General features: G+C 41.1%; 2 protein-coding genes across 10 annotated transcripts in view; one reads left to right on the top strand and one right to left on the bottom strand.

The window, feature by feature from the left end:
• Positions 1-3,865, bottom strand: part of BRCA1 (BRCA1 DNA repair associated) — a 56,062-nt gene extending 52,197 nt beyond the window's left edge. For all 7 annotated transcript variants that reach the window (XM_045526653.1, XM_045526648.1, XM_045526652.1 and 4 more), the window contains exons 1-2: positions 3,716-3,865; positions 2,144-2,251 (exon numbers count right to left, since the gene is read on the bottom strand). In XM_045526653.1, the coding sequence (XP_045382609.1) occupies positions 2,144-2,223 (80 nt within the window). In that variant the 5' untranslated portion in view covers positions 2,224-2,251; positions 3,716-3,865. The remainder of the gene's footprint in view (positions 1-2,143; positions 2,252-3,715) is intronic.
• Positions 3,866-4,089: 224 nt separating this feature from the next.
• NBR1 (NBR1 autophagy cargo receptor) overlaps positions 4,090-20,864 on the top strand; it is a 29,220-nt gene continuing 12,445 nt past the window's right edge. The window contains exons 1-12 of one of the 3 annotated variants that reach the window (XM_045526655.1): positions 4,090-4,292; positions 8,017-8,127; positions 10,003-10,065; positions 11,368-11,386; positions 12,790-12,812; positions 16,559-16,753; positions 17,084-17,161; positions 17,628-17,842; positions 18,349-18,516; positions 18,804-19,013; positions 20,201-20,360; positions 20,455-20,745. In XM_045526655.1, the coding sequence (XP_045382611.1) occupies positions 8,026-8,127; positions 10,003-10,065; positions 11,368-11,386; positions 12,790-12,812; positions 16,559-16,753; positions 17,084-17,161; positions 17,628-17,842; positions 18,349-18,516; positions 18,804-19,013; positions 20,201-20,360; positions 20,455-20,745 (1,524 nt within the window). In that variant the 5' untranslated portion in view covers positions 4,090-4,292; positions 8,017-8,025. Of the gene's footprint in view, positions 4,293-4,639; positions 4,964-8,016; positions 8,128-10,002; positions 10,066-11,367; positions 11,387-12,789; positions 12,813-16,558; positions 16,754-17,083; positions 17,162-17,627; positions 17,843-18,348; positions 18,517-18,803; positions 19,014-20,200; positions 20,361-20,454; positions 20,746-20,864 lie in introns of those variants that run through there. The other 2 variants (XM_045526654.1, XM_045526656.1) reach the window with 2 other exon arrangements.

Genomic DNA, 20,864 nt, shown 5'->3' on the forward strand with positions numbered 1-20,864 from the left:
ACCTCAGCCTCTCAAAGTGCTGGAATTACAGGCATGAGCCACTGTGCCCAGTTACTGAGGATTTTTTGAGCACTATAATTATCCTGAGTAACTGTTCTGCTTTTTCAAAAGCAATTTTTTCCACAATATCATTTCCTGTTTCCCTGGCTCTGATGTTTCATAAATTAGGCTGTAAATCTTGTTTTGCTCTTATTTTTGTTTAGCTAAAATATTGAAGGGCAAGGGAGAAGATGATTATTTATAAACCTTGTATCTCTGAAAACACAACTTGCATTTTCCTTAATGTTATTGATTCAAAATATGAAAAACAACTTTCATGAAGCACAAAGGAAAATTTACTTGAATTTACCTTCTTTTATTGAGGGTAAGGGGAAACAGGTGTAACTTTTCAATTTATTTTTTGAATGTTACCCACCACTAACCATTACTATATTTAAAAAACTTAAACTATAAAAGAACCAACTCAGTTTATTATTTAATTCATTCAATAAATGTTTGAGTGGCTACTCAATTTAGTTTATTTGTTTATTTATTTTGAGACCGGAGTCTTGCCCTATCGCCCCAGTAGAGTACAGTGGTATCACCATAGCTCACTGCAACCTCAAACTCCTGGGCTCAAGTGATACTCCTGCCTCAGCCTCCCAAGTAGCTGGGACTATAGGCATGTGCCAGGACACCCAGATAATTTTTTCTATTTTTACTAGAGATGGGGGTCTTGCTCTTGATCAGGCTGGCCTCGAACTCCTGAGCTCAAGCAATCCTCCCACCTTGTCCGCCCAGAGTGCTAGTATTACAAGCACCCGGACTTGTTTATTATTTAATTCATTCAATAAATGTTTATTGAACGGCTACTATGTCCCAAGTAATCTTCTAACTGCTGAGGATACAGAAGTGTATAAACAAACACACACCTCTGCCCTCATGGAGTTTATATTCTGTGAGGGTAGAGATAAAGGATGAATAAATTATACAAAATGTCAGATAGTAATAAGTGTTCTGGAGAAAAACAAAGCAGGAAAGGGATAAGGAGTGTGTTGGGTGTTGCAGTTTTATATAGAAATGCCTCTTTGAAAAGGTGGTATTTCAATCAAGATTTTCAAGCCATGCAATTATCAGGGGAATAACATTCCAGGCAGAGAGAACAGCAACTGTAATAGCTCAGAGGCAAGAGACTATGTCACATGTCTGAAGAACAGTTAAAAATGCCAAAATGACCTTTTAGAGAATAATAAGAGGGTAAAGGGTAGGCAATAATTCTTCTAATTTTCGTTTCTGGCTTTTTACCAAGAGATTCTGATATATGACTTTTCATTTCTTTTATAGATTTAACAGAAACTTTAGAGATCATTTAATGACTACTTTGGGTTCTTAACTTTTGTTGTGCCATGGACCCCCTTCTCAAAGTAATGCTCTTAAATGCATAAAAGAAAAAATTTCACAAAAAGGTAATTATATTGAAATACAGTTCTATCTATAGGCTTCCAAGGGTCCTGAAGGGTCTGCAAGTTAAGAACTCCTGAATACACACAAGGGAACTTTCTAGGGTAATGGAAATGTTCTATATCTTGATTAGGAATTGGGTTACACAGATATAATTATTTGTCAAAACTCATTGACTTGCACAGTTAAGATCTCTGTATTCCACTGTAAGTTATACATCAATTAAAAAAAAAAAAACTTGAATAGTCCAGGTTCTTCTTCATTTTATAGATTAAAAAAACCAAAAGCTCAGAATCAGACTTGCTAAAGACTTAATCACTTGTAGGATTCTTATTTAAATGTACTTCCAAAGACTTATCCCCTCACAGACACCAATCATTGGTGATTTTATTTTGCCATTCCAAATGCTCAAGCTGGTTTTAGACATGGAAAAAAAAGCCCAAATGCCACTTAATTCAAACCAGATTCCCTGCCCCCAATGTGTGTGCTGAAGAGGGAAAGAGGGAGGAAGAGAGGCAGAATGGAGAAAAAAGAGTAATTTTCTATATTTTTAAAGCACTTCAGTTAAGAAAAGCAGCAATTCTAATAGGCTGATCTTAATAGACATATTTTTTCTGCCTACTATGTAAGGTCAATTCTATTCATTTGCATAGGAGATAATAATATGAGGAAGAATCCCAAATAAACTCTTCTGTTGACTTACCAGATTGGACACTCTAAGATTTTCTGCATAGCATTAAGGACATTTTGTACTTCTTGAACAGAAACTGCAGATAAATCCATCTTTCTGTTCTGATGAACTTTAATAGATCTAAAAAACATGAATATATATATTAAACCACTTAGGTTTATAAAAATGATAGCTTAATTTTATTAAGTTATCATTTTTAAATAAGAGAAACTTGAGATTGAAGCGTTTTAGAATTATGCCAACCACAGAACAAAAGCCTTTATTTTTAAAGATTCTAGAAGTTGCTTTTTGTAATTAAACAATTTGAATTCTCTATTTTTTCACATATAGCTTCCAAGCTCTTCCTTTGGGTCTTTTCCTTCCTCCAAGAAGGGAAAGCCACAGTGTAGTGACTAACCAGGTGGGTGTTAGTAGCCTCAGCTTTCTCCAATCATCCTGGCTGTTTTCTATTTCTTGCTTAAAACCAAAACCAACAATGACAAAACCAACACTAACCAATGCTTCCCCACCGCTACCCTTTCCCAGTGACCTGGACTCATCTCAGGATGCTCCTCAAGCACATGCTTGCCCACAGCACGTTACTACTAAAGTCCCTCTACTTGCTTCTTGTCCCTTTTCAGAAACGTGTATGGATCCAGTTTTTTTTTTTTGAGACAGAGTCTCACTTTGTTGCCTGCGCTAGAGTGAGTGCCGTGGCGTCAGCCTAGCTCACAGCAACCTCAAACTCCTGGGCTTGGGCGATCCTACTGCCTCAGCCTCCCCAGTAGCTGGGACTACAGGCATGCGCCACCATGCCCGGCTCATTTTTTCTATATATATTTTTAGTTGTCCAGATCATTTATTTCTATTCTTAGTAGAGACGGGGTCTCGCTCAGGCTGGTCTCGAACTCCTGACCTCGAGGGATCCACCCGCCTCGGCCTCCCAGAGGGCTAGGATTACAGGCGTGAGCCACCGCGCCCGGCCCAGTTTTTTTTTCTTTTTTTTTTTTTTGAGACAGAATCTCACTCTGTCCCCCGGGCTAGAGTGCCTTGGTATCAGCCTAGCTCACAGCAACTTCAAACTCCTGGGCTCAAGCGATCCTCTTGCCTCAGCCACCCCAGTAGCTGGGACTACAGGCAAGCACCATCACACCCGGCTAATTTTTACTATTTTTAGTAGAGACGGGGGTCTCACTCTTGCTCAGGCTGATCTTGAACTCCTAAGCTCAAGCAGTCCTCCTGCCTCGGCTTCCCAGGGGGCTAGGATTACAGGCGTGAGCCCGCTAGGCCTGGATCCAGTTCTTAAGCGTCCTCCCTCCCACAAAATCCTATCTCCTCCTCTTCCCTGCCCCCTCTTCCTCCTCAAGGTCTCCTCCTCTTATATACCAGCCCGTATACTCATAGCGTCCCCCTCAAGGCATATTCCAGTTCCTATTGCCAGAATTCCCCCTCGGACACACAGTGCCCACTTCCTTATCTTCGATGCTCCCCTTGTGACCCACAAACTGCCCCCAGGTTCATAACGTCTTAGGCCTCTCAAGTTACCCCCCCCTCCGCCCAATAAACACCATCTTGCTCTCTTTCAGGAGTCCACTCTCCCCATACCTGTTTCCTGCCTGTCGCCTGGAGCACCCTTTGGGCACCTCTCCGTTCCCCTCTCCGTTTACCCAGAGCAAAGTGTCCGGGCTCCTGGGCCCAAGGGCCCGGTATCCGACAGGCCCCCCGGACTGTCCTCGGTCCAGAACGTTTCAGCAACCTAAGCCGCGCAGTCGCAGTTTCAATTTATCTATAATTCCCGCGCTTTCCTGTCGCCACGGAAACCGACCGCTGACGCCAAGCGATAGCCTCTCAGAGTAGGAGATCAAGGCACGTTACGGAAAGGCGGGACAGAAAGAGCCGAGAGTCTCTCGGGGCTCCGGATTGGCCATTGGCATTTTGTCCCTGCATGACGTAATTAGAAAGAGACGGAAGAGAAAGACTTCCACCTGAGTTTGCTATTAGGCTCCCGCCCCCTCGCCCCTACGCTTCCAGTTGCGGCTTATTACGTCACAGTAATTAGTGTGCGAGCGTCAGAATCGATACCTGAGGCCCGAATATGAGCGCAAGATAGTGCCCAAAGCAGTCGTAAGAAGAGACGCCCATTCCCTCCCTCTTTCCGCCGCAATGGACGTCTCCAGTTTAGGTAAATAAAAGGATTGTGGAGGGAAAAACTACGATTTCCAGCATGCATTGCGGAACGAAAGGCCTTCGCCACAGTGTTCTTTCGAAACTGTAGTCCTATGGAGAGTCGCTTCTATACCGGAAGTGGGCACAATTCTCACGGAAAGCTAGTTGATAGATTGGAGACCTCCCGCGGTTATGCATTTTAACAGCTATGGATTGGACTGTTATGCCCTCGTATCTTGAGAGCGGAGAATAGGTTAAAGAACCTACAAGTCCCAGGAAAACTACATTTCCCATCCAACCCTGCGAGCTTCGGGCAAGTAATCCTCTAAAGTCAGTGACCTGAGGGAACGCAGAGGGCACGGCATTTGCCTAGGAAGGGGAAATCCGCTCCGGCCCACGTCTGCGCACTCTTACATCCGCCCCTCTGCCCCAGTGTTTGTTATTGTTTTGCGGGTTCAGGTTGTTTCTGCCCCACCCCCGCCGGCGCATTGTCGACCAATCAATGGGGTGGTAGTTTTGAGAGACAAGTGGTAAGAGCCAATCATCTTGTCGGAAACTCAGAGAAACTGGACTAGGCCCTGTCTCTATCCGCCATGTTAGATTTACCCCGCAGGGGTAGTGGCGGAGCTGGCAGCCAGCTGTCCTTGCAGCGGCCTCCGGCAGGCGCCCCCCGGGGGCGGGAAGCTGGTAAGGAAATAGCGGCGGTTAACTAGGGCTGGGGTCACGTCGCGCTAGGAGGGCTTGGGGAAGTTCAAGAGAGAAATCCTGCAAAGAGGGGCGACTTTTTCCGTGTCCGGGGCCAGCGGATGTTTTTAGTGACTCAGTGAGAGAGCCATTCGTGTTTTGAGGGACCGAGGGGGTGGATAGCGCCGGAGAGATGGGGAGGTCAGTGATTCAGAGCGCCCGACTTCTGCTAATGGAAGGCCAAGACTCCCAGTACAGAGGACTGGGGCAAGGAAATGAGAGAGAGTCTTCATGGGGTGGTGACACTGTGTTGGGGACATAGGGTGCTAGAAAACGAGAGCTGGAAGACTGGGATGAAGTCTGCAAGTAAAAAAATGACACTACCCACTCATCCTCGTCATCCCCATAATCCTCTTTTTGAGACCCTCTTAAAGAGATCTCCTTAGTCAGGGATCTTCGGTATTGGAAAATCACCTTTTTTTCTTTTTGTCAAACACCCAGCTATCAGGTCCCACGTTTTAAAGGTTGGATAGCTTGGCTTATACAGGCCTCTGATGGAGACAGTAATCAAAGCTCAGGTTGCCAGGTTTGCTTCATTAAAGGGTTTTTTTTCCTGAGGCTGAAAAAAAATTGACGTAGAGGAAAAGCTGACTTGTGCCAAGGGTAGGTGAGTCAGTGGCATGAACTTACTATAATAATGCCAGTTATGAAAGCTGAATGCCTAGGCCCCAGCTACCTGACTATACTGGCTTCAAACCTTAAGAGGCAGATGGGGTAAACCATAGCTTCGGTGTTTCCACAAGTTTAAGATTAATGCTCATGCTGAAAGAATTTTCACATGTCAGCCAAAGAGAGAGAGAGTTCTTTATGAAGACCTGGATGTAGTCCAGCTAAGCTTGAATCTCCCACTTCCTGTTTTCTCTCTACTGGCTGACCAGCTGGATGAATTCCAAAGTATCTAAATTAATTTCCATTTGTGTAATTTGAGAAAAAGAGAGAAGGATTAGTTTCCTTCTGGCTCTCAAAATTGTGGTGTGTTTCTTGAAGTTGGAAAATGAGAATGTATTTCAGAATGTCCACTTTAGGCTGAGTAATCAGTCACTTTATTTCCCTGATTTTTTGCCCAAGGTCCTGAGGAGGTGACAGGGATTTTGTCCAAATCTTAAGGATCCCAAGAATTACATTTCATGTGAACAAATATTAGATGTCAGCAGGATTTTTGCTAAGAGACCAATATTAATATTATTTTGGTGGTGAACTTGGCTCTATGTTGACACAATAAATGGAGAAAATTGGGGGATAATTGTATTTGTGTTTAAAAAAAAAAAAAACCTTGATCTTCAGAGTTCAAGATCCTTAAAATGACAGTGCCAGTTGTATTGTTTCACAGGGCAGTGCATTACACTGTGGAAAACTTATATTTCAAGATTCTAAAGACTGATTTATTATATTGCTTATATTTGAATAACATTTTCAAAGAACTTGCACACACATTTTAACTTTATTATGCTAACATTGTGAGATAAAGCAGAGATATTAGTCCTATATTATAGATGAAAGAACTGAAGCTCAGAGGGGAACTGATTTGCTCACAGTTATATGGCTAGTAATGGGCCAGAGCTATGTCCAGAACCCAAAGCTTCCCACCATTTGTGTTCCCTCCACCCCTATACTGCAAACACCTGGGACTTAATCTTGTTCATCTCAACTTAAACTGTTTTTACATAAAGTTATGAAAACAAACCAACTCAATGTAACAGTTCATCAGTAAACCACATCCTTAATTAAAAACAAACATGTTGGCCTAGGCTTTGGTCATGAAAAATTAAAAATTAAAAGGATTTTTTAAAAAACAATGATCACAATAGATATTTGATTAAGGAATTGTTAACTTCTTAGGCATGATAATGGATGGTATCAAGATTTTTTTTTTAATTTATATCTTTTAGAGGTACATACTCAATTATTTATAGATGAAAAGATGATGTCTGTCAAAATAATCCAGTAGGGAAAAGTTATTTGTTTAACAAGATTGGTTCTGAGGCCGGGCGCGGTGGCTCACGCCTGTAATCCTAGCACTCTGGGAGGCCGAGGCGGGTGGATCGCTCGAGGTCAGGAGTTCGAGACCAGCCTCAGCAAGACCGAGACCCCATCTCTACTAAAAATAGAAAGAAATTATCTGGCCAGCTAAAATATATATATAGAAAAAATTAGCCGGGCATGGTGGCGCATGCCTGTAGTCCCAGCTACTTGGGAGGCTGAGGCAGTAGGATCGCTTAAGCCCAGGAGTTTGAGGTTGCTGTGAGCTAGGCTGACACCACGGCACTCACTCTAGCCCGGGCAACACAGCAAGACTCTGTCTCAAAAAAAAAAAAAAAAATTGGTTCTGAGTTGATAATTGTGGAAGCTAGCTGATGGATCCATAGGGATTCATTATATTATTCTCTCTACCTTTGTATAAGCTTAAATTTTTTTCATAAAAATAGAGTTTTTAAAAAAATTAGATTATGGCCAGGCACGGTGGCTCACGCCTGTAATTGTAGCATTCTGGGAGGCCGAGGTGGCCGGATCGTTTGAGCTCAGGAGTTCGAGACCAGTCTGAGCAAGAGCGAGAGACCAGTCTGAGCAAGAGCGAGACCCTGTCTCTACTAAAAAAATAGAAAGAAATTATCTGGACAACTAAAAATATATAGAAAAAATTAGCCGGGCATGGTGGCACATGTCTGTATTCCCAGTTACTTGGGAGGCTGAGGCAGAAGGATTGCTTGACTCCAGGAGTTTGAGGTTGCTGTGAGCTAGGCTAATACCATGGCACTCTAGCCTGGGTGACAGAGCAAGACTCTGTCTCAAGAAAAAGAAAGAACCATTCCTAATTCACAGTGAGATTCAGTTTGAACCATCTTCTAGATTATAATTTCTGTAAGAACAGGGACAGTTTCCCAAGCCTAGCCCATATTAGGTCCTCAAATATTTGTTGAATGAATGTTAATGTAATTTATAGAACCCTTTCTAATATGTTTTCTCTCTCCCTTTCCCATCCACCCTCTCAACTCTAGCCCCACAGCATGGAACTACAGGTTACTTTAAATGTGACTTTTAAAAATGAAACTCAAAGTTTTCTGGTTTCTGATCCAGAAAATACAACTTGGGCTGATGTCGAAGCTATGGTGAGTGTTACTTTGTTTTGTTTCTCAGTGGTTTAAGTATAGATATTTTTTCCAAAGGTAAGTATTTTTAGCAGTGTTGTTTCTATAGCTATAAAGTCTGTCATAGTTATCATTTCTGGGCCTTGTGGAAAATTGCTTTGATGGGGTTTGATATTCATATAGGAGGTGTGCCTTAATAAGGGAAATTAAAGAATTCCTTTTGAAGAGTTTAGAAAGAGAAGGTAAAATTATTTTTTTAAGTGAGTAGAATTTAGAAAACCTATTAATTTTAGAAACAGTATGTAGAATGAATTGGTATGGGCCCCACCCCACCTAGGCCCCAGGCAAATGTTCTCTTGACTGAGGATACAATTTGTATTTTGCACAAGGACATATTGTGTGTTTTGCAAGAGCCTATCCATGGCTTCTATTACTAGATCAGAGGTTGAGTATCTCAAAGTTGAGCAGGAAAAACTCCCATAGGTGCTTAGACAGCAGTTCATCTGTTCCTTGTTTTGCTAATGCTTTTCTTCCTCTTGGTTTGCCCTTTGTACTCTTCTGCTTTTGTTCAGATTGCTGTGGTGAATGTTTTACTTCCTGTGTGACTGTGTTTGTCTGATGAAACCCTTTGGTAAAAACCTATTTTTACCGTGGTTAGGTGTGATGGTAACTCAAAAGGAAAGGAAATGGTGGAGAGACCTTAAAAGACGATCTAATCTAGTCCTCTGCCTTCCAGCATGTATCTCTGTATACTGTCATAGACAGATGGTTATCCAGAGAGAAGGTGGACCTTGTTTGTCAAATGATCTGGAAATCAAACACAATTATCTTTTTTTTTCCTAGTAGTTAAATGAGCCAACAACTTGCCTTTTTTCTTTATTATAAATTTTAAATTATGAAAGTATAATACATCCCTATTAGAAGAGTAAAACAATCCAAGCATATATAAAGAAAAAGTTAATATCCTTCCACTCTCTCCTCCCCCCAATCCATGATTCTCACCTCTTGGGTATCCGATGTTAACAGCCCTATACGACATACTTACCCACATTTCCTATGTTCGTACAGATACCATACTAGGATCACACTATAAACATCATCTTTTAGCTTGCTTTTTTTGCCCAACAGTATCTTACAGTGGTAATGCTTAATCGGTAGATAAGGATCAAAGCTCATTCTTTTTAAAGCTATAGTCCACAGTATTATTGGTATTGTGCCATAATTTAGTGAACCACCCTTATAGGTTGTTTTCAGTTTGTTTTTCTTTTTACCACAATAAAATAAACTACAGGAGATAACTGTACATACAACTTATACACTATTCTATAGGGTAAACTGTATCCTATCCAAAAGTGAGATTGGTGAGTCACACAGTGTAAGATTTTAAATTTTACAAGATTTTAAATTTTAATAGATACTATCAAATGCTTTGCAGAACAATTATAGTAACTTACAGAAATATGTGATAATGCCCTGGATTTTTGACAACACTGGATGCTATGGGTTTAAAAAATATTTACAGTTCCGATGAGATGGCTTCTCGTTGCTTTAATTTGCATTGTTCTGACCACCAGTGAGGTTGAATGTCTTATGTATTTGTTAGGCATTCTGATTTCCTCTTTTATGAATTTTCTGTATATTTTTACCTGTGTTGTTAATCTTATTAGCAGTTTTGCTGATGCTCTATGTGTGTTACAGATATTAACCCTCTGTCTGTTATGGGTTATTATGGTTGCCTGTTGTTTGTCTTTTACCTTTTTATGGGGTTTTTTTGGCCATATAAAATAATTTAATTTTTATATTGTGAAATATACCCATCCTTTATGGTTTCAAAATTTCTGTTATAACCTGCCTTCTTGATGTCTTGATCATACAGTGTGTATATTTCATTTGCAGGTAAAAGTTTCATTTGATCTGAACACTATTCAAATAAAATACCTGGATGAGGAAAATGAAGAGGTAAAGTCTGTAATGGTACCCATTGCTAGGTATTCAGAATAGGGATCTTATTTCTCTAGAGTGATGTGGGGCTCGAAAAGTCCACAACAGTGTTTATTTGATTTGTGCAGCAGTTTAAATATATTTAATAATTGCATGTTCTAAGGAGAGTTGCGGCATCTGAGATGGAGTTGAGAAATAGGGAAGCAACTTTGAAGAAGAATATCTGAGATAACTTTTAAAATTATGTAGTGATCTTAAGCCAGGTGCAGTGGCTCATGCCTGTAATCCTAGCACTTTCGGAGGCCAAGGTGAGAGGATTGGTTGAGTCCAGGAGTTTCAAGACCAGCCTGGACAACATAGCGAGACCCCCATCTCTACAAAAAATACAAAAATTAGCCAGGCACGGTGGTCTGCAGTTGTAGTCCCACCTACTCAGGAGGCTTAGGCAGGAGGATTGCTTGAGCCCAGGAATTTCAGGTTGCAGTGAGGTATGATGACACCACTGCACTCTAGCCCAGGAGAGAGAGCTAGACTGTGTCTCAAAAATAAAAAAACAAAATCAAACAAAATTATATAGTGATTTTAAGTTAAAATATAACACAAGCTGGGCTGGACACAGTGGCTTGCTTCTATAATTCCAGTGCTTTGGGAGTCAGAGGCAAGAGGATCACTTGAGGCCAGGAATTTCAGACCAGCCTGGGCAACATAGCAAGACCCAGTCGCTATAAGAAATTTTAAAAATTAGCCAGGTTTGGTGTCATGTGCCTGTAGTCCTAGCTATTGGGGAAGCTGAGTGAGGCAAGAGCATCTGCTTGAGCCCAGGGGGTGTGTGTGTGTGTGTATGTATGTATATATATATAGCACAAGCTGCCATTTAGTTTATAATAATACAAATGTAATGGCTAGGCTTTATTGAGTGGTTACAGTGTGTCAGACTAACAATACTATGTGTTAAGTACATAATTATCATCTGTATTTTACCCATGAGGAAACTGAAGCACAGAGAGGTTAAGTAACTTGCCCAAAGGCACAAAAGCTTAGAAGTAGTAGAGTAGGGTTCAGTCCATACCCTCTGGCTGCAGAGTTCAAGCTCCTAACCACTATATTATGCTGCCTCTTAATGTACCTGAAATAAATAAAGAGGGCACAGTAGTTAAGCTGTAAAGTTCCTTAATTATCATTCATGACTGACAAGTGATACTGGAAAAGCTGAACTCCTGATGGGAGATTTTTCATCTATCCTGTTAGGCTGGTTCTAGTAACAGAAATGCTCAATTGATAAGACACTTAAAATTCACTGTTGCTTTTTTTCTTTTATAGGTATCCATCAACAGTCAAGGTGAGTCCCTGAGAGACTCTATTCAGCTTTATTTAAAAGCCTTAATGTGCTTATTGGGGCATTTCTCTTTATAGTCAAACATTGTTGCAGTATTCATTTTAGAGTAGAAGTTTGGTATACTATAAATTGACATTGCACTCATTTATCCATGACTATTAGTTACATAGGCATTTTTTATTGTATAGCAGTTTTTGTATATAGGATGGTTCCTTTGAATGGACCCTAAGGACAGCTTTAATGGAAAGTTCTCATATTTAAGATGCCAGTCCTCTGAAAATAATATGCCTCCCAGTTTGACACATGTAACTTGTTCTCCTAGTATTCTCCTGGGGTTGTATTTGTTTCTCACCTGGTATATATGTTAATATCAACTTATAAACAAGTGGTATTCCCAAAGTTTGTTTATCAGATAGTTGGTTGTTCAGAGCTTAGAGTATATTTTCCCACAGGAACTATATTATATTTGAAAGTTAGGTTCCCAGGCTAGCCCCTAAAAGCTTATTTTAACCAGCTGAAATGATAGTATTAACACTATCTATGAACTCCCTTGAGTCCTGAGCTTCACAACACCTAGTGTGAGGGAGCTGGGTTGAGATTTTGTAACTGGAAGGCTCTAGTAGCAAAGAAAGAAGGATTTAAGAGGGAGAACTGATCTGCAGTATCTTCTGTTTGCAGTGTGAAGGGACCTTGTCAGTAAAAAGGTAGTAGCGGTTCATACTCATGTAAGAATTGTAAGCTAAGAATTCTTAAAAGTCAGGATTGGCTGTACTTTTTTGATAAATGTTACTGTGTATATTGGAGGTATACAACATGATGTTATGAGATACACATACAGTCATGCGTTGCTTAACAATAGGAATACATTCTAGGAAATGCATCCTTTTAGGTGGTTTTGTCATTATGCAAACACCATAGAGTGTACTTACACAAACCTGGATGGTATAGCCTAGTACACACCTAGGCTATATGTTATAGCCTTTTGCTCCTAGGCTACAAACCTGTACTGCGTGTTATTGTACTGAATGCCATAGGCAGTTGTAACACAATGGTAAGTATTTGTGTACCCAGACATACCTAAACATAGAAAAAGTACAATAAAGATATGGCATTATAACCATATAGGACCACCATGGTATATTCGGTCTATCATTACTGAAACTTCATGTGGCAATGGTTACTGTAGTAAAACAAACTGACATATCCATCATCCGGTCATAGCTGCTCTACCATGCCCACCCGCTATGGCAAGAGCAGCTATAATATCATTTAGTAAAAATTCTGAATACAGTATGCTGTTATTAACTGTAGTCCTCATGTTGTACATTTGATCTTTAGGATTGGCAATATTTAATAGAATCTTTGGGGCTAGTGAAGAAATCACTGTGTATTTTTTGTCCTTTTAGGAGAATATGAAGAAGCACTTAAGGTAATGATTATTTCATCTCGTTTTCAAAAATTTTTTAAATTTTTATTGACTGAAACTTGAACCACAATTCCATTAGCCTTGGGGAGAAACTAGTAAGCATAAACACAGTGAAGTTTATTTTTAGGGAGACTGTGGTGAATAGGATATGCCACTCAGAAAAAGGAAGCTCCTAATCAAAAGATTCTTCTCAGCTGTCATCTCATTGCTGGTCTAGGTTTAGCATTTAAAAATACAAAGAACTCCCTGTCTCTGGAATGATGCTTTTCCTTTTTCCTTTCCTTTCTTTTTTTTTTTTTTTTTTTTAAGTCTTGCTCTGTTACCTGGGCTAGAGTGCCGTGGCATCAGCCTAACTCACAGCAACCTCAAAGTCCTGGGCTCAAGCCATCCTCCTGCCTCAGTTTCCTGAGTAGCTGGGACTCAGGCATGCACCACCATGCCCGGCTAATTTTTCTGTTTGCTCTTGCTCAGGCTGGTTTCAAACTCCTGACCTCAGGTGATCCTCCTGCCTCGGCCTCCCACACTGCTAGGTTTACAGGCTTGAGCCACCACACCCAGCCTCTCTTATCTTTTCGAGACAGGGTCTTGCTATGTTGCTAAGGCTGGTCTTGAACTCCTAGGCTCAAGCAGTCCTCCCACCTCAGCCTCCCAAGTAGCTGGGACTATAGGCACAAGCCACATCCGGCCTATAATGATGCTTTCTGGTTCACATTTTCATCTCTTTCCTTCAGTCTCTCCTCTGTAGCCTTATATAGACTTACAGTATAACGTGAGGGAATATAATGTATGAACCATCCAGTTATATACAGTCTTATGTTTTAAGTCAGTGATGATTTAGAGCATTCCTTGCTAGGTGTGCCTTTTTTTTTTTTTTTTTTCTGAGACAGAGTCTCACTCTGTTACCTGGGCTAGAGTGCCGTGGCATCAGCCTAGCTCACAGTAACCTCAAACTCCCAGGCTCAAGCAATCCTCCTGCCTCAGCCTCCCGAGTAGCTGGGACTACAGGCATGTGCCACCATGCCCGGCTAATTTTATCTATATATATATTTTTTCTATATATATATTTTTAGCTGTCCATATAATTTCTTTCTATTTTTAGTAGAGATGGGGTCTCGCTCTTGCTCAGGCTGATCTCGAACTCCTGAGCTCAAGGCATTCTCTTGCCTGGGCCTCCCAGAGTGCTAGGATTACAGGCGTGAGCCACCGCGCCCGGCCTAGGTGTGCGTTCTTTAAGGTGTGCCAAGCTGTTCTTTCATTACCACCTTTTTTTTTTTTTTTTTTTTGAGACAGAGTCTCACTCTGTTGCCCAGGCTAGAGTGCCGTGGCATCAGCCTAGCTCACAACAACCTCAGACTCCTGGGCTCGAGCAATCTTCCTGCCTCAGCCTCCCGAGTAGCTGGGACTACAGGCATGTACCACCATGCCCGGCTAAGTTTATATATATATATGTATATATGTATGTATGTATGTTTTTAGCTGTCCGTATAATTTCTTTCCTATTTTTTAGTAGAGATGGGGTCTCGCCCTTGCTCAGGCTGGTCTCGAACTCCTGAGCTCAAACAATCCACCCACCTCGGCCTCCCAGAGTGCTAGGATTATAGGTGTGAGCCACCGTGCCCGGCCACCACCTTTTTAATTAAGGTTTTTCTTTAAGGTTTGACTAATCTTTATAAATATCCATTCCAAGACTGAGCTAGTTCCATAATCACTTTGGTAGAGAAGGAAAGTCAAGGTTTTTTTAAAATAGGATGCTCTATCTACCCTTTTTGGCTTCTGGTCAAAACTATTCTGGGTGCCACTTGTTTCAATAGTTTAACCAGTGTCTTCCTGGTTTTTCCTCAGAAATCCTATTTGCTGGCTAGTCTCTTATTTTAGACATTCAGACTCTTGCTTGGTTTCTCTTAGTTGGGGTACCCATCTCTGTTTATAATTTATCATTTGTTTCCCTGTGCTCCAGTTTTCATGTGGTCTTCCTCTTTCCTCTCTGCTTTTAAGCTATTCTAACATGCTGTTCCCTATACCCCTCCATTCTTGTTCAACTCCTGGCTTTTCTCTTTCCTTATTCTCTGAAGCCACAATTGTTTAACTAAAAAAGTCTTGTAAGATCTCTACAACTCTACTACCTTTCCCATAGCCACTGGTAGCTTGCCTGATCTAGCCAAGGAAGCTTGGACCACAGGAGTCTAGCCTCAGGAAGCAAGACTTTTTATACATTTTCTTATATGGTACTTAAAATCCCATGTTGATGTTTTGACACATTTCATTATGGTTGTTTCTTGAGCAATTTTTTACACAGACATTCCCATTTTACTAAAAGCTTCTTGGTGGTTTATGGTCTAGAATAGGGGTCAAAAAACTGTTGCCAGCAGGCTGGCCAGCCTGTTTTTATTGCAACATAGCCATGCCCATTCATTTATGCATTGTCAATGGCTGCTTTTATGTGACAGTGGCACAGTTGCACAGAGACTGTATGGCCTACAAGCCTTAAATATTTATTATGTGGCCTTTTAAGAAAAAATTTGCAGATCCCTGATATAGAATAACAGGTTTCAGTTAGGTGCATGGCTCACACCTGTAATTATAGCACTTTGAGACCAAGAGTTCAAGACTAGCCTGGGCAACATAGCTAGACCCCATCTCTACAAAAAAATTTTTTTAAAAATTAGCTGGGTGTGGTGGCATGCTCCAGTAGTCCCAGCTACTCAGGAGGATCACTTGAGCCCAGGAGTTGGAAGCTGCAGTGAGCTGTAGTTGCACCACTGCAGTTTAGTCTGGACAACAGAGCGAGACCTTGTGTCTTAAAAAAAAAAAAAAATAGGATAACAGATTTCAAACTTTGGAGCCATGGAATACTTGCTTTTTTTTAAGAGTTTCTAATTTAAAAAAAAATTGTATGTGCTTCAGGTGTGTAATGTGATGTTATGATACATGCATACATTGTGAAATTATTAACACAAACTAATTAGCATATCTATCATGTTACATAGTTACCCATGGAATGCTGTTTTTAAGTGGAACCGTAAGAATTCTAAAGTAGAATGAGAGGGAGGGAAAAATTTAAAAATTAAAAAAAAAAGAAGTCTAATATTTAAAAATAGATAAAAGAGGAACAGTGAGAATAGCTAGAACCCCATCAACTTGGCCCCTGTCTCTTCTTGGACATTGGAGTACTTTCATGGAACCCCAAATACTCCTTGAAGTATAGTTTTCAAAATAGGGTTTTTAGGAAGAAGCTCTTCAAAATGACATGACTACCTAAGCTTGCTTTCCAAAATACCATTCTTAATGGAAAAGTAAATATTTATAGGATATAACTTTGTTTCTCCAGTTTTGTTAGTCTGGGATTGACTTTTTTAGAAACTTGAAATTAAGGGTCCATAGATAAAGTCTTATATAAAAAACCAATTAAATAAAAAATAATAACCCAGTTAATGACAAATCTTACCTAATAAGTTGTGACCCTAAAAACCCATTTTTGTGGGGTTTTTTTGGGGGGGGGTTGGGCAGAGTAATGCAAAACAATACTTTTGTGGTTTTAACAACAAAGCCATTTGTAGTCAACATTCTTGGCAAAGAAATGGCAGATTGAGTATAAACATTATGTAGATTGTTTGATTTATTAAAGCAAACACAAATCCTGATATTTTCCAGCATAATTCACCACACTCTTCTGTTTAGGTGTCTTTGAAATTTCACTTAGGAAAGGAGAATCACACATCATGTTTTTGTTTCATAATGTATGCTCTCAGATGGCAGTTAAGCAGGGAAACCAGCTGCAGATGCAAGTCCATGAAGGGCACCATGTTGCCGATGAAGCCCCAGCCCCAGTTATAGCAGAAAAACGTCTCGCTGCCAGGGCAGGGAAGAAGCCACTTGCACATTACTCTTCACTGGTGAGAGTCTTGGGATCAGACATGAAGACCGCAGAGGAGCCTGCAGCACAGGTATGAAGGGTATGAACCAGTCTATCCAGTTTTCGAAACTTGAAGTCCCGTTGTCATTGATCGAAGATTTGTGTATTCATCAAAGATTTGGGAGTTATTGTGCCCACCCGTCTTTGACTTTTTGAAACTGATAACAGTGGTTTACTTCTGGAGAAGGGGGAGCAAGGTGGGATAGAGACTTTGTTTTCCTTTAATACTCCTTCATGCTGTGACTTTTTAAACCATATGCCTATATAATTTGACAAAAGAAACCTCAATACATTTCTGGAAAATTATTTTAAATATAAGGAAAAAGTAACCTCCAGCATCTTGGATTGTGTTTTCTTCCAGTTGTTTCCACTTGCTCCATGTGACACAGACCAGCCTCAAGACAAGCCCCCAGACTGGTTCACAAGCTACCTAGAGACAGTGAGTGTCCACTCTGGCTTGGTTTTTAGCAGCAGTGTTTGCACAGGAGGAATGTGGAAGAAATAGAAAGCTGAACCCAGATGGCTGCTGCCTCTGGTGCAGGTGAATGAAGAGTGGTAGCTAATAATTTCTAAACTTAGAGCGGTGCTAGTCAAGAAAGCTCTAACCTTTGCAATGAGATACCAGAAAAAGGAGGAGTCTAATTCTAGGCATGTAAGAGAGAGGGACAACTCTCTGTGCTTGAGAAGGAAGAAGTTAAAAATTTATTCATCAAAAGGATTTCTTGGTATTTTCTTTGAACCAGTTTAACTGTGGAATAGATCTTTTGCTATGTTATTCAGTAGCTATGGTTATGTTTTTATGTTATAGCAGAGACAGTGAGGTTTCAGATCTATTGATAATCTTCACTCATTTTCCCAGTATTGGAACTGAGTTTTTTCCCCCCACCCTGTGTTCTGTATTCCAGTTCAGAGAGCAAGTGGTTAAAGAAACAGTTGAAAAGCTTGAACAGAAATTACATGAGAAGCTTGTCCTCCAGAACCCATCCTTGGGTTCTTGTCCCTCAGAAGTCTCAATGCCTATTTCAGAGGAAACGCTGTTTGTGCCAGAAAACCAGTTCACCTGGCATATTGCTTGCAGCAACTGCCAAAGAAGGATTGTTGGTGTGCGCTACCAGTGTAGGTAAGCATCACTTGGGGATAGGTAGCTATTGGTAGACCTTAGAGCAGTTACTTTCCTGGCATTCTGAGTAATAAAGGGAAATTTGGTACACTGTCTCTGAGCATTAGGCGTAGTAGCTCTGAGTTGGAAGCACAAGCTATTTCTTCACCAAAATGCTCCATGGGTTGAGGGGAACTATTCAGATTATTGTATTCAGATATACATTTGGATGAACAGAGCCAGGCAAAATTATATTCCCCCAAACAAAATTAGATCACTAATTCCCTGTTGTTCCAAATGTTTTCATATCTTGCCTCCTCCCATAGATTGTCTTAGAAATAAGTATGGGTTAAGTGTTGTTATCCTTAGTTTATTAATGAGGAAAATGGAGGCATGGTGTAGTCATGTGACGTGCTTAGGTTACCAGCTACATAGTAATGGAGCCAATAGAGAAGTCTGGTCTTCTATCTTCCTGCCTAGGTGCTTCCTACTCTGCCCTTCTGTACTGTGCCATTCTTTGCCCACAGCCTATGCCCATCCTACAATATCTGTGAAGATTGTGAAGCGGGGCCATATACCCATGACACTAACCATGTCCTGCTAAAGTTGCGGAGACCTGTTGCGGGTTCCTCTGAACCATTTTCTCACTCAAAGTACTCTACTACTCGTCTTCCTGCTGCTCTGGAACAAGTCAGGTAAAAACATATACATGGGGATACTTGTTCTCTGGTTGGCCTCTTGGTTCTGTTGACAGGGTATGAATCACAAAACTGCAGAGAGTCTCCTTACTTCTGCTCATTTTCAATTGATGTGCAGTAATAAAGACAGTTATCCAAAGCTAATGCAATGGAAATGAAAACTATAAAAAGAAATTAAGAAACTAAACTAGAAGTTGATTCTGGTGGAGACTGCAATTGGCTCCAAGTAGCTTCAGAATTTGTCAGGACTTTTTTTTTTAAGACTTTCATTTATTATCTCACAGGCTCCAGAAACAGGTTGATAAGAACTTTCTTAAAGCAGAAAAGCAAAGGTTACGCGCTGAGAAGAAACAACGCAAAGCAGAGGTCAAGGAACTTAAAAAGCAGCTGAAGCTCCACAGGAAGATTCATCTGTGGAATTCGATCCATGGACTCCAGATCCCCAAGTCTCCTTTGGGCCGACCTGAGAGCTTGCTCCAGGCTAATACCCTAATGTAAGCCCCAGGGCCAGGGTGGAAGCCAAGACTTTAGGTCCAGTTCTCTAAAACTGGAATTCCAGCCAACTTGTGTCTTATTTATTGGTGGTCTCTAACACCCAAACCCTTAAAAATGCCCATTTTATTTTATTTTTTTTTATTTTTATTTTTTGAGACAGAGTCTCACTCTGTTGCCCGGGCTAGAGTGCCGTGGCGTTAGCCTAGCTCACAGCAACCTCAGACTCCTGAGTTCAAGTGATCCTCCTGCCTCAGTGACCCGAGTAGCTGGGACTACAGGCCTGCGCCACCATGCCCGGCTAATTTTATATATATATATATATTTTTTTAGTTGTCCAGCTAGTTTTTTTCTATTTTTCAGTAGAGGGTCTTACTCTTGCTTAGGCTGGTCTCGAACTCCTGAGCTCAAATGATCCACCCGCCTTGGCCTCCCAGAGTGAAAATTTCCCATTTTCTGATCCTAGCTGTATTAAAGGGTGGTTTGCTTTTTACCTTCTTCAGAAAGATGAAACCGCTAAGGTTCAAAACTGGGTTGGACTGGGCATGGTGGCTCACACCTGTTATCCTAGCACTCTAGGAGGCCAAGATGGGAGGATTGCTTGAGTTCAGGAGTTTGAGGCCAGCGTGAGCAAGTGCAAGACTCCGTCTCTACTAAAAATAGAAACAAAAATTTGCCAGGCAACTAAAAATAGAAAAAATTAGCCATGGGGTGGCTCACGCTTGTAGTCCCAGCTACTTGGGAGGCTGAAGCAGGAGGACCACTTGAGCCCAGGAGTTTGAGGTTGCTGTGAGCTAGGCTGACGCTATGGCACTCTAGCCTGGGCAACAGAGAGAGACTCTGTCTCCAACAAGGAAAAAGATAAAAGAACTGTGGGTTGGTTGTGACCTCTCCTCATTGGAGGCAGTCTGGATGTGAAGCAAAAGGACCAAATGTTTTAAGAGCCTGACTCTCTAGGTGTTGTATTTATGGGCCCTTTTCATTATCCTCACCATGGCTTTTTAGCTCAGGAGCCAGATCTATTCTCTGTTTTATTAATTATTATTTTTTAAGTTTGTCAGAGAAAATTTATTGTTTCTAATACATGGTCCTAGCTTCTCACATATTGGTCGTATTTTTGCCTCTCGAGTCACAGTGTGGGATATTCACACCCAACAGCAAGTGACTAAGCATCTGAATTTCTTTTCAGGCTCCCTTTGCAACCATGTGCCCCAGTTATGCCAATGCTCAGTGCAGCATTTGTGGATGAGAATTTGCCTGATGGGACTCACCTTCAGCCAGGAACTAAGTTTATCAAACACTGGAGGATGAAAAATACAGGAAACGTAAAGTGGAGTGCAGACACAAAGGTAATTTTTCCCACAGAATGTGAAGATGAGGTGATTTGAAGTGACAGAGTGCTCCACTGACAAGCTTTTTTTCTCTTACCACTGTTCTTTTCAGCTCAAGTTCATGTGGGGAAACCTGACTTTGGCCTCTACAGAAAAGAAAGATGTTTTGGTTCCCTGCCTGAAGGCCGGCCATGTAGGAGTTGTGTCTGTGGAGTTCATCGCCCCAGCGTTGGAGGGAACATATACTTCCCATTGGCGTCTTTCTCACAAAGGCCAGCAGTTTGGGCCCCGGGTCTGGTGCAGTATCATAGTGGATCCTTTCCCTTCTGAAGAGAGCCCTAACAACATTGAAAAGGCCATGATCAGCTCAAGCAAAACTGATGATCTCACCTGTCAGCAAGAGGTGAGCATTGATAGGCTTTGGCCCAGTATCCCAGGGCATTTACTTGGAGCTGGGGAGAGGGTGACTTAAAACTAATGACCCCACTCATAGCTGATGATTCTTCCAGAAATCATGAAAGA

Source organism: Lemur catta, chromosome 15, assembly GCF_020740605.2.
Source record: "Lemur catta isolate mLemCat1 chromosome 15, mLemCat1.pri, whole genome shotgun sequence".
In the NCBI taxonomy this organism is placed as follows: Eukaryota; Metazoa; Chordata; class Mammalia; order Primates; family Lemuridae; genus Lemur; species Lemur catta.